This window comes from Thunnus albacares, chromosome 22 (assembly GCF_914725855.1).
Source record: "Thunnus albacares chromosome 22, fThuAlb1.1, whole genome shotgun sequence".
NCBI lineage: Eukaryota > Metazoa > Chordata > Actinopteri > Scombriformes > Scombridae > Thunnus > Thunnus albacares.
Window position 1 is genome coordinate 21,001,182 of NC_058127.1, and position 13,569 is coordinate 21,014,750.

Consider the following 13,569-nt stretch of genomic DNA (forward strand, 5'->3'; position numbering starts at 1 on the left):
AGAAAAGTTCAGTCTGAAGCTTAATTTGATGGATTAGAAAATCTATATTGCGTACGGACACGTATGATTTTGTAGATTTAAAGAGAAACTGCAAAAACACAGAAAAAAGAGAGAACAGAAGGAATTGCAGCTGTAACTGGTTGTGATGGAGTATGAGTGAGTGTCAGTATAAGATGATTATATTTCCTGTGACAGTGAAAAAGAGGCTGTTCAAAATGAGAACACAGAAAGTTGAAATATTAAGCTTTTTTGAGTAATTTAATAGTGTTATCTTCTGTTTTTGCAAAGTTACACCTGATTTTTAACATCATTTAGGACCAAAAATATGACTTTTTTTTTCCCTGGACAATAGTTTTTGACTTTTTGTTTTTACCACTGCAATTGAAATAAACCTCAGATTATGTTTTCTTTCCAAAACTGATATGGTAGTTTTGTTAAATAAAGTATAATCCCATTTTTTTCAATGTTAACATCTCTTAAGAGCAGAATCAACTTTGTGTCTCCGACCTTTTATCCTGTCAGTGTGATATTTTTGTAAAAATAGTCTTGATTTCACTTGACGAGTGAAATCCCACTTTGCTCATTGATAAAAACCCAGCCTCTATCTTGCCAGCGGTGGTCTCCCAGCATGATAATGACTAATCGAAACGACCTCCTTTGCACAAAGGCTGCTCATGGATCGGTAATGATACAGCCTCAGCGCGGCACACGCTCATTTACCAAAAATCCACACTCACACTTCTCACGCGTTACTCATACGGCCAGACTCGGTTTAATTCACATAATTAATCGATTCATGAACTTGAGCGTGTCTGTCTGGGGGGTGTGTGTGTGCTGATGATACAGTACAAAGCAGGCTTTAATCCTGTAAAGTTCTCCCCCCCCAGATCCACACACACACACCCACACACCCACACACTCTCCAGAGAGAAGGAGACTCAACACACTAGCAGTGCAAACACAGTTAATGATAGCAATCTGATTACACTTTCCAAGAGGCTCCAGACCTTTGGATTTCACTCTGTGCTATTAGAGCTAAGTTAATGGCTAGGCGAGAAAATGAATAGTTGCCTAAGTGAATGGATGTGTAATTAAAGAATGGGCGATACAGTCAGTGTAATTAGCTTGTTTATGTGTGGTACAATGGATATAGGCAGGCTGCATCCCTGCGCCTGCGGTGGCAGACATGCAGAGAGAGAAGAGATGGAAAGCAGGAGGAGGAGGAGGAGAGCGGGTGAGAGAGATAGAGAGAGAGAGAGAGAAAGAGAGAGAGAGCAAAGTCCTTATTCAGGCCTTTTCTGCTCACCCGTCACATCAAGGCTCCAAATCAATCCTGCAAATTGGTTTGTTCCTCGACAAGGTTACCAAATGACGGAGGGATGGAGGGAATGAAGTGAAGAAGGAGAGGCGGAATATGAGATAGAGAGGGGAATATGTGAGAGCTGTAACGAGAGAGAGATAGAGGAAGGAGGGCGGGGGGGGGGGATGTCCCGGTGTTGACGTATTGTCTAATGCGGAGCTATGCATGGTCTGTGTGTGTGTGTGTGTGTGTGTGTGTGTGTGTGTGAAGTGAAGGCCGACAGCGGGGTCGTTAAACTATGGAGGGGGGTGAAGGATCCGGTTGATTGTTGTTCGTTACAGGTAAACCGAACTGGTTGAATTATGGCATCCTGGCTCAGGAAGCACTTTGTCCGTGTGGCAAATAGGTGTGTGTACATGTTGGAATGAGTTTGTCGGTGCGCGCGTGTGTGTTACAGACGCTCCTGTAACCCTGTCACGATGAAATGTGGGGCCCATCCCCCCTCCCCCTTCTCAGCTGAGCCAGAGGAATCAGGGAGTAAATATATAAATAATAGAACAAATAAAAAATGGCAGACTGTCCAAATGTGTTATTCTTTTCCTCTCACCTGATCTGTGTGTGTGTGTGTGTCTCTTTCAGGAACACTTCACGCCGGAGTGTAAGTTTAAGGAGTGTGTGTTTGAGAACTACTACGTCACCTACTCGTCCATCCTGTACAGACAGACCCAGTCGGGGAGGGCCTGGTACATCGGCATCAACCGGGACGGACAGGTCATGAAGGGGAACCGTGTCAAGAAGACAAAGGGAGCCGCGCACTTCCTGCCCAAACTCATTGAAGGTACTACAGAGTAATATATTGTACATACTGTTCCAGAAGCAACTTTCATTCCAGAAAGCTCCAGAACAGCTACTAGTGGATCTTGCGGTAGTTTGTTTTGTCAACTACTGTTTCAAAAGTCAAGAATGACACATAATTAAAATATGAAATTATGGTGGAATATTACTTCAGACAGGGATTTTCTTGTTCCCTATTAAAGATGATGCCTCACAGTTTTTACAGTATTTTACTAGTTCAGCCTTTATTGTAGTTTTTACAAAGAATAGAAGAAGTCATGCACCTGAGGGACTACAACCTACAACCTAAACTGAGGATCGCACCTTATTCATACGATCATATCATCACATCATATTACAGTAGGTTTCTTAGATACTTTCTTCTTTTCTTGAAGTGTCATGAGCAAATCTAATATAAGTGTATCCACACACTGGATGATAGCTTCCAAACTTTAATTTTACCTGACCATGCAATGTTTTGACTGTAATTAAAGCTACATTCTTTGATTTTTTTTTGGTCACTTGAGGGCAGCAGAACACTGTAAACATAACAGTAAGATATTATCAGCATATAAAGTTGATGTTGTGAACAAGTTAGCAAACCGTTGCCTATTTACACATCCAGCAGATGCTAAAGTGCTTTCTAGAGTGGAGCAAAACTGCAATTTGATCAGTACAAGTGACCACTTTATATTACGACATAGTCTTTTGATCTATTGTTAACATAAAAATATTGATTAGTGCAGCTTTAAAATAAAAAGCCAGTGTTTGGATGGTCTCTGGTTTTTCCTCTACATTATTTTTTCTATTTACTTACAACAATTTTTAACAAGGTCATATTCACATTGTTAAAGTTACTATGTGTATAATTTGTACATTTCTGACTTTGGCGACTTCAGTTGGCAGTATCAAAAAAAGACACAATGACTGACAGAAATACAGCATAAACAGCTGAGAGCAACATCTAGACTTCATCAATTTCTATCTTGTGCCATAAAAATAATTTTTAAGACACTCCATAATTCACTCACATAAAAGTCCACACCCAGAGACTTTAAATACTCTTGGAAATTTATTTTGTTTATTCATGGGGAAATAAAAAAGGATAATAAAAAAAGAGGACATTTTCAAAGTGAACCAAAGCAGCAGGGGAGCTAATTGTCTCAAGTGAAGTTCTGCTTTCATATCCTCATCAATCAAACATACAGTTTGTCTCTCAGCCATCGTCATCCAGCCATATAACTCTTTTGCAACCTTCTCCTTCCCCAGTGGCCATGTACAGGGAGCCCTCTCTACACGACGTCGCTGAGCAGAGTCCGCCTAGGAAAACGCCCAAGACCTCCAGTGACTCGCCCGTGCTCCAGAACGGCAAGAAAGACCCTCAATCCAAAACCAAAACCTCCTCCTCCTAGCGCCTAGAGACACGGGGGTAGGGGGAGGGGTGGAGGCCACGGGGCACTGGGCACCAGCGGACACCTGAGCAGGGGTTTGCGCGAGGACTCTTGACTACCACAATGCACTTGGTGTAAAGCTGAGCGGAGCGACAGATTTCAAAAGAAACTCACTAGTTGCTTCAAAAGGATTTCACTTTGTCCATCCCTCGATGCCGGCCAATGGGAAGGAAGCCCCTTTTACCTTCACAGCCCCCCCCCCCCCGCCCCGCCCCATCCACACCAGCCCGCCACCTTCTCATTTAACGGCCTCTGTGATTATCAGAGCCTCGGATATAAAAGCAATAACTCCGTGAAGAGGTGAACAGTCGCCTAGCATCGTATAGCATGTCAGCGTGTTTAACCAGCTGGAAGGAAACCCCACACGCCTTCTAGTCATAATCAGCGGCACCTTTCCAGTCAACCAAATATCCGAGCAAAGTCTTCCTGGTTTTACCACAACGGGTGCAACGGTCGAATACGTCCCTCTGCAGCAGCACATATGTTACAAATGGGTTGAGTTTTTATTTCCCCCCAGAGGGTACCACGCTAATGTTAGCCTGACATAGAGCTACGCTAATGCAAGGCTGTCACAGAGACCCTTGCAGACTTTTTGTTCTGCAGCCATCTGCTCGGTCCACGTCTTCTGTGTGTGTCAGCGACTTTGTGAGACGGCCTGGATACTTGTCAGCCTGGTGTATGTGTGTGTGTATGTGTGTGTGTTCCCTTCTTCTTCTCCATTCACCTTTGGCGCGATTTGATTAGTTTGTGACATGGACTCAATTTTCCACTCGGCGGCACAAGAAAACCCCTCCCCGTCCTCTCTGGCTCTGTTAATGGAGTCTGGGGCTGATCAGAATCTTTCGACCCTTAAACGAGGGGCCAAGAGCTCCCTCGGCACACCGCATAACTACACACACACACACACACACACACATATAGAATCGTTATTACACTGACATTTACACACACGTGCTGAGGTGTGTGTACTGTGTGCATACATTTCAGCACCCTGATATCCACGAGCGACGAAATGATCTCACGACTTAACACACTGACATGCATTTACACACTCACAAACACACACACACACACACACACACACACACACACAGGCTGATTGAGTGTGTGTATGTGTTTGCAGGTTCTGGGTTATGATGAGGATATCATCAGTGAGATGGGGTACTGATGGAGCCTGAGTGTGTAGCTTGTGATTGCAGTGCGATAGCTTTTTTCACTGTGGCTGGCAATGCATTGCACAAACCCACAAATGTTATTTATGGACCTTTCTTTTACTCAATGTGGTATTCTTGACTAAAAAATAAAGACAAAAATGTGTTTTTATTCAATCACTGCATCCAAAATGTGCTAAGTACGTGTATGATTTTGTGCAGATGATTCCTCTAGACTCCATGCTACCCCATTGCTGTCCAGAAGTATTCTGCATACTGTATTCCCATTTTAAGCCTTTCATGTAATTTTTAAAAGGGCACTCCACTGATTTTAGCAAGAAAGTGCATTCAGTAGTCAAGAGGAGCACTACACATAAGTACTACACAAGTCTGAGAAATTTTCCTCAAGTGACATCACTTGAGTAATCTCAGTTTGGGATTGAAGTTATTAAAGTGTAACAGGAAGTAAAGTTCTGCACGGGCCTAAAACTTACCCATTCTCACGTTTTTAAAGCCCCTGAAAAGTATTTCTCTTTGAATATTGATGACTAAATGAGAAGCAATCAAAAATTTAAAAACATCTTTATGTATTTAGGTCAGATTCTTATTCAGGTGTTGCAAAATCCTGATTGGTGCATTGATTTATGTGACAAAACTATCTTCCAAATGAGTGCAGTAAGAACAAAAAAGAAATGCAGATATTTCTCACATGAAATAAACAAAACTGTTCGAAGTTTGGCACAAAATGATGTTTTCATTTAGGATTATATCATTCATAGCAAGAAGCTGATTGAAAAAAGAAAGTTTTAAGGCCTTTAAGATCTGACCCAACTGAACTGGTGCAGCAAAATATAAAACCCAGACCTGACCCAAATCCTGAAGCTATGTTTCTGCTATTATTTGTGATTATTTTGTCTGTCACTGACTGCTAGCTTGTAAGACTGATGCAACATATTAGCTACAATACTGTCTGTCTCTTTCTCTCTCCTCACTGCACACTGCGTATTTACTTGCAACACATGACATTCATAGACACAGATGGTCGGCACAGTCAAAGAGAGAAAGTGAGAAATTTCTTAATATAAAATCATGAAACTCATAACTGGACCCAAGCTTTAGTCAACAAACTGGGTCAACTGGGTCTGTTAGCAGAACTAAGACGTGGGTTTGTACCAAAAGAATAAGTTCAAATAAAAGCCACAGAGGAATTATTCTGGGAAGTGTTTTTAAGAACTTAACCCATACTAAGGATTAAAATCAAGATATCTTGGCCTCTACTGCTTTGATTTTTTTACCATTCTTTTTTCAAATCTGCCTCTTGAAAGTCCTCCAACTTTATAAAAGTACAATACTAAATCACTGGAGTGCCCTTCTAAGTCCTTATTTACCTGTGGTTCAGTCAACTTTATTCCCAGCATGTGTAACATTTTACATGTTTACATGAATTATTACTTTCTTTCTATAATGCCACATAATTTGGTTAATTTGCTTATAAAAGTGTTGTTGGATTACAATACAGTAAATCTCTCATGGAGACTTTGATTATGATGCAAAGGAATTTAAGCCGTTTCTATTTGTTTTATATTCACATGTGTTGTCCTCTAAGAGTTCATAGGTTATGAACAGTGTTGTTAGAAGCAAAGACAACAAGCCAAAGTCACGTAGAAACGATGAAGTCATGAAAGCAGTGAAACATATTGAGGATGATTTTAGAGCTGAAAGGATAGTTCTTTCAGCGACGACTCTTCTCATAAAAAAGAAAAGACCAGCTGTTTTAATATTTACAGTATTTCACTCTCCTCGTTCAGGAGACATTTTCTCGCGTTCCCATTTTGTTGTTTCCATTCAACACGAAAAGCAATCATTTTTCATATCAAACTTTCTTGGTACAGTATGCCAGGCAGGGTAATTGTTTCTGCCTAATGTTTATGTATTGCGGGAAGGGAGGGAGTCCTGTGTGTTCAGGAGGTAGAGGCGAAGCTAGATTGATGATCAGGGCTCAGAGAGAGGGATGCACCAAAGAAAGGAAACAGAGGAGGGGCTTTTTAGGAGGAAACTAAAGAAAAAAAGTAGTGGTGATGAGCTGAACAAAGAGAGTTTTAAGAGGGAATGATAGTAATGTGGACAGCGCTCCCTGAACCCTCACATTTACACACACTTCTCCTTCTATGCATAATCCTCTTCTCCCCTGTAAACCATGGTTGTAAATAATAATAGTCGATAACCCGCGCAGAATAGAGGCGAGCTGTAGAGCAAAATAATCTGCTACCTGAGCGATAAAGCAAAGTTTTACCTCTGCTTTTCCTGAGGAGAGACCAAGACTCTGAGGACGGATTGAAGGACAGAGTGGTGAAGTGATGACTTAAAGGAAAGGAAAAGATATAGTTTAAGAGGCAAAGACTGGGAAATGAAAGGAAGGATGAAAAGGAGGAAGAGAGAGGATTATTTATTTTTATTATTATTCCCAGTATTTTTAGATTTATTCCACACAAGCTACTGTTAAAACATCACTTTAAGGAGAAAAGACCTTAATTAAATTGTTAAATAGACCTTTAGGTTGATGTGTTTGACCAGTCACCCCCTATGGATCGCTAAATCCAGAACACACTGTTTAACTATTATTCGCAAAGTAATTACACAAATGTTTAATTAAACAGGGCTCCTGCTAGAACAGAATTAAGACTGTAGATACTGTAGATAGACAGATACTGTTAGATGGGAGGAGAGGAGGATAACTGTGAAAGATTTATGAACTGAGAAAACAAACATAGCCATGACTTCTGTCACTATATTTTAAGGGCTGGGAAATCTATGTTGCAATATTTTCTTATGTATGTGGCATGTTTGTTGTTTTCAGAATTTAAATGGAAAGATGGAGAGTTGTTAAGGAGTGTTAAGGGCTAAAATTGTAGTTCAAGGTATCGCTTGAACGTGGACTATGGAAAAGATGAAACAAAGTAGGTCTGCTTTAAAGGGGCGCTCCACCGATTTTACACATGAAGTTCAGTTTACTCTGCATTTGGAGTGGAACCTGTGAAAAGAGATGTATAATGTCTTCTGTGGCTCTGGGGGGAGAAAAATGCTATAAAGCTGCATTATGGGAAATGTAGGATCCAGTGTTTTGGGGGTGTGACTTATATTACAAATTAAAAGTCAGGATATCTCAGCCTGTGCTGCTTTGATTTTGACCATTCTTTTCTGTTTCTGTTTCTCTCAAGCCCCCCGACATAATTTAAGTCCAATACTAAATCGCTGGAGTGCCCCTTTAATTTAGTGACAGTTCAGATTAGAGTAATAGACAATAAGCAAGCATAGAAAACCCTCGAAATTAATGCAATATTATTTTCTGTTGATGCATATGCCTGTACAGATGCAAAAAAAATAATAGCACATGAGGTGACATCTCTAGATTTTGTTGTTGTAATGTTTATAGGGCTACAATCATCTCATTTCCTGCCTCATACTGTGTTAAAGTGGCTTTAAAGCAACGAGAGCCAAAATTTTACTAAATTAAGCCACCAGGAGTTCTTTTCCCTTCTAGAGATCCAGGCAGGCAGGCAGTCAGTCAGTCAACACTGACATTTAGTGAGCGATGATTTCATATCTCAGTTTACTATTGAGATATTCATACTGCATACTGTGTGTGTGTCAGTCATCAGTATCTCACGTTTCCACTGGAATATGCAGGAAAATGAGCTTTTAATACCAGTTTGCAGACTGTTGTTTGAATCGTCATCCTCACTAATTTATGTTAGCGCCCGTAATATTATGAGTAATCTGGCAAATGTTCTGCTATTTTTTCAGCCACACCTGTACTGTAATTACTGTATTTTTACCAGAAGCTGTTAACAGATATTATCTTTTGTAATCAGATGAATCCTTATAGATGTTATTCTTGGGGTTTTTTCCTAACAACATGTGTGGGTTAAGCAAGTGGGAGTAAAGAATTTAAAAGAGGAAGCGTGGAAACGTGGATCCCACTCTGTTATTGATTTCACTTTTACGGTTGCAGGGAGGTAGAATTGCAAAATCAAAGTTTGCATGTTCGCATGAGTGTGAGTGTGTGTGTGTGTGTGTGTATGTGTCTCGCTGACCCATGTGTGTGCGTTTTGCTGTGTTTTTTCTTTTTTTTTTTCCTCTTTGCTGTAAGTCCTTTGTGAAGTCTGAAATCAGCTCCTCTGTTCCAGCCTGTCTGCTCTCCGGCCTTCAGGCTTCACTTCAAACGATTCTGTGTGAATTACAGGATGTAAAGATTGCCATTTATCTGGGCGGCCGTCTATCTGAGCACATGTTTGATTAGTGAACCCCCCCCCCCCCCCCCCCCCCCCCTTACCCCATGGCTGAATTTACTGCTTTTAAATCCCTGATAAACGTCTCTGGATTCAGCTCTAAATGTTAAATATTGGCCCTTTGGAGTGCTTAGCATTGCCATTTCTTTAGAGTATATGAAAAAAGATGGGAGAGGTGTGACTGTATATGTGTGTGTGTGTGTGTATGGATATAGAAAGGGGTTAAATTATGTATATCTGATTCAGCTGCACATTTCACACATCACACACACACACACACACTTCTCTCCCTGGGGACTCCCTTCCCTCCCATTTCTCCCTAGTCAGGGCCCTCCCTGCTTACTGAGCGAATTACAACTGCAGAGAGGGTCATCCAGGGTTGTGAAGGACTCAGAGAGAGAGAGAGAGAGAGATAGAGAGAGAGGCATGTGTCACATACTGTAGTGTAGCTAACTCGTGCCCTCACAGCCTCGCTTTGAAGCTTCACTTCCTCTCTCCGATCCCTTTTGCAAACACAACTTCCCTTTAACCTGGAGGCAGTATGTATGCGTGTGTGTGTGTGTGTGTGTGTATATAGTACGTGTGTGCATACAGTGTATGTGCTGGTATATGTGTGTGTTTTCTAGCTCTTACTCATCGGCTTTGGTCTTTGTGTGTAATTGTTGTGCAACTGTGAATTATCTCTGTATGTGCATTATGTGTATACAAGAAGAGAGGGAGTGAAGTACAGGGAGAGAGGAAGGAGAGAGGAAAATAGAGGATAAATCAGAGGCCAAATCAATGAGCACGGAGTCCTTGGGCAGAAAGCAATAAACTCCATTAACAAGGTGCAGCCACATTATCTGGGAGGGTGTGAAAAAAGGATTAATATTGATATAGAAACCAACTGCGTGTTTTATTAGAGTTTTTATTTTTCTAACACTTTGCCCTTTTTGTGAGCCGGGTTTGCTGTTTAAGTGTGTATGTGCGTGTGTGTGTGTGTGTGTGTGTGCATTACTTTGAGGTGGAGTCCCTTCACCACATCTGCAATGCAGCAGAAAACACAAAAAAGAGAGGGAGAGGAAGAGAGAGGCTCACGTGCTCCCACAAAAGAGTGACGCCGTCCTCGGACGGGTTTTCCTTCTTTTTTTCTTTCTTTTTTTTTTTTTTTTTAGCTGCTTAATAAAAATGTGTTTTTATATTGGAAGCTAGCACCCCAAGTATCTAATGTTACATCCTGTTTAGTATTAACCAACAGATTAACTTCCTGTGTAGAAATCAGGCTGTGTTTTTTTTTAAAGGCACACCCACAATCCCTGGACACATCTGCATTGCACACACACACACAGCACCCTGCACCAAGCCAACGCAGATGTGGCTAAATGGGGTGACCTTTATAAACAGATCATGTACTGTAGGGACTTCACCTCTCACAAGCTAATGCACCACCAATGTTTTAGTGGTGACTTTACACTGTAACCTATGCTGATATGTGTTTATTTACACTTTTTTTTTTCAAGTGTATTTTGCTTTTTAAAAATATGGATTGTGTTTTGGGTATTTCTCAGTGGAATTAATGTGACTTGTTAATGAAATATGAGGAAATCTGTGGCCCTAAGTATCGGTATCCATTGTAACGCCCTTTATGAATCACTGTTGGTCTGTTCATGTGTGTTTGTTGATTTGATGTGTTTATTTTGCTGTTTAAATGCATATCTGCGTCTATAATTCTCATATTGTGGGATATGGAACAATAGAGCTCAATCTACAAAGAGAGGAAAACTAAATATGCCAAGACTGAAGGGTCTCAGTCTGTTTAACCCCTTCCTCCTGATCCCCCAGAATCCTCCGGCACTCACCTGTCAATCACAAACCGACTGACCGACCTCCGACCTTTGACCTCTTAACGGGATTTTAATTGTCTCACCGGCAGCATGTGGACTGCTCATTCATTGTCTGTCTCTCCCTCAATCACACACTCAAACATCACACACGCTAACACACCTACTTTTGTGTGTGTGAGTCTGTGATCGATCCTTGAAGGATTTTTTTTGTTTGTTTTTTTTTTTTGGCCTTTTTATTTTATTTTTTTTAGCTCTTCTTTGTACTGCATGGACGATCCAAGTTATTGTGACAAAGTCTTCCAGAAAAGATTTTAAGGAAATTACCATAATCTTTACTTCTTGTCTTCCAAATGCAAAAAGAGTGCTTCAGTCTTCCAGCTATCAAAGCCACAATGACACTATTTTTGTATTCAAATGGGGCAAAAAATATATCTATATATAAATATATATAAATATATCCATGCAAATGTGGTTGGGGTGCAATAACTCCCCCTGTTGCTGGCACGGTGGAATAACACAACTACTATACACCACCCAAAGCTGATCACCAGACCCATGGTTACCTGGAGAGAGGAGCTGTGAAGGACTACAGAGAGCCGTGGGTTTGCGGTTTGAAACTCCTGGGTTGAGGCGAGAATCACAGACGGGCGGGACTACAAGCATGCATGCGCCAATCATTTACTGGACACCTTCAAAGAAACAGTCTTTACCCAATATTTACTCTTTAACCCCTTTAACCCCTTAATCCCCATCCTCAACACTCTATAATCCCAAACTCTTGTCTCTGCATTTGCAATATGATCTGTATTTATTTCTATAATAACTTACACAAAGTCAAGGGAGACGTATTATTGGATATAATTGAATAAAACAAACTAATATATTTGTATGATTGTAATGCTGGTGTCCTGAGTGCTTTCTTCAGTGTTTTGATGTCATTCTTCTATCTACATTTTTACACTTAAAATTGGGCCTGTTAGAAACCTTATATCTTATAGTATCTGGTACTGACCCGAGCAAATATGATATATTTATACTATATATCCAAAAGTCAACATACTGTCATGTACTTGTCTGTGTCTGTTCTCCATGGTTTGGGCTAGTTTGGTTCAATTGGTCAGGACCAAGGAAAAAAATTATCCGTTTTTGCCTTTCAGTTCATTTCACGCTCACTTTAGTTACAAATGAACCACTACTATCATAAAATCCACTGGCTGGTCTTCTTTGCTTTCTCACCGCTAATAGGCTGCACCAAACAGGCAAATGCACCAGAGCTGCTTTCATATGATGACCATACTTTTTGTCAAGGTGGGGTGGTACGCTTTCTTTGTACGCTTCATAAAGAAGAGCGAGACACAGTAATCGTTCAAATGAGGATAACGGTTTTTGGAAGGCATTTGTCACATTTGTTGTGACAAAGTAGTTATGTAAAGAATGGAAAACAAAGTCAAAATGCTGCCAACTTTCTCACCTCCGCAAACCTGACCCGTCGCTGTGTGGATTTTTCAGAAATTGTCGGATACAACCCTTCAGACTTTGGAAAGGTGTCGGAGTCTAATGGGTGTGTTTGAGGTGTCTAATGTTTTTTTGCTTGACCACAAAGTTTTTGGCTTTATAGTGTACTTTGATTACTTTCAGTTGAAGTTCGTACAGAAAATTCCAGTTGAAGACTTTTGAAAACTTTTTGACAAGATAAGATCAAGTTTATCTCTGTGAGGTAATTAGGAAAATAAATAGAAAGTGATTACACTGATGCATTTTCAATATGATTAAAGTAAGAAAGGGATCTTTGACACCATCTTGGAATAAAACAAAATGATCACCAAAGTGTGTTTACAGCAACAGCATAACTTTTTTTTTTAATGTAATCTGGTTACTATGATCCTGTTACATGTCATCTGTTACTTGTTACCCGTGAAAATAACAATCATGACAAAACATTAAATCCAATTTAAGTTAACTACTTACTTTTGAATTAAATTGTGATCTATTATGGTTGCTCTGGGAGAGATTCCTGAATTTGAGTCGCTGCCAACAGGAGCTTTATTCACTCCCTCCTGACCACCAATTTAATGTGTGACTTGACACTGGCTGCTAGCTGTTAATAGTTAGCTTCTATGGTAATTAAATTGGCGGCAGACCAAATGGCAGTGACAGTGGATCATAAATTACAGTGGCGTGAATGGCCGATGAATGTGTGTGAGAGCAGAGTGGCATGAAGAGATGAGTAAAGGGATATAGGGAGGATATAGATGTTTTACTGCAGGGACCTTCAGAAAATACAGCAGTGGTGGCAGTTACAGGGTCTGATCAACTTAGTGTTATACTGTGGGTATAATGGCTGCTGTATCACCTCTATATGTCCAGTAATTTGTTGACGCTAATATAGCATAGTATTTTTTATGATTAAAGCAACTCCTACATCAGAACTGCAACAGACAAAACAACAGATTACACATTGTGTGAAATACCTTTTTTTTTAAAAAAAACTGCTAGACAATCCCCAGCTATGTTCTAAGAAAAAACTGCTGCTAAGTTCCAGCCAATTTATAGAAAAACTGGAAAGTTACGACACTTGTGTATTTATAAAGGTGAGATGCCACCTTATATGCTGTAAAAGCATTTAATGTACTTCTACTGTATGTGGCATTCCATTGGTTGATTTCTTCCATAAAATATGAAAAATGTGGATACATGTCTCCATTTTACTGTACAAATCAG

General features: G+C 40.3%; 1 protein-coding gene across 2 annotated transcripts in view; it reads left to right on the top strand.

The window, feature by feature from the left end:
* Positions 1-11,746, top strand: part of fgf11a (fibroblast growth factor 11a) — a 91,627-nt gene extending 79,881 nt beyond the window's left edge. For both annotated transcript variants that reach the window (XM_044340605.1, XM_044340606.1), the window contains 2 exons: positions 1,940-2,138; positions 3,404-11,746. In XM_044340605.1, coding sequence (XP_044196540.1) covers positions 1,940-2,138; positions 3,404-3,546 — 342 coding nt within the window. In that variant the 3' untranslated portion in view covers positions 3,547-11,746. The remainder of the gene's footprint in view (positions 1-1,939; positions 2,139-3,403) is intronic.
* The last annotated feature ends 1,823 nt before the right edge of the window (positions 11,747-13,569 follow it).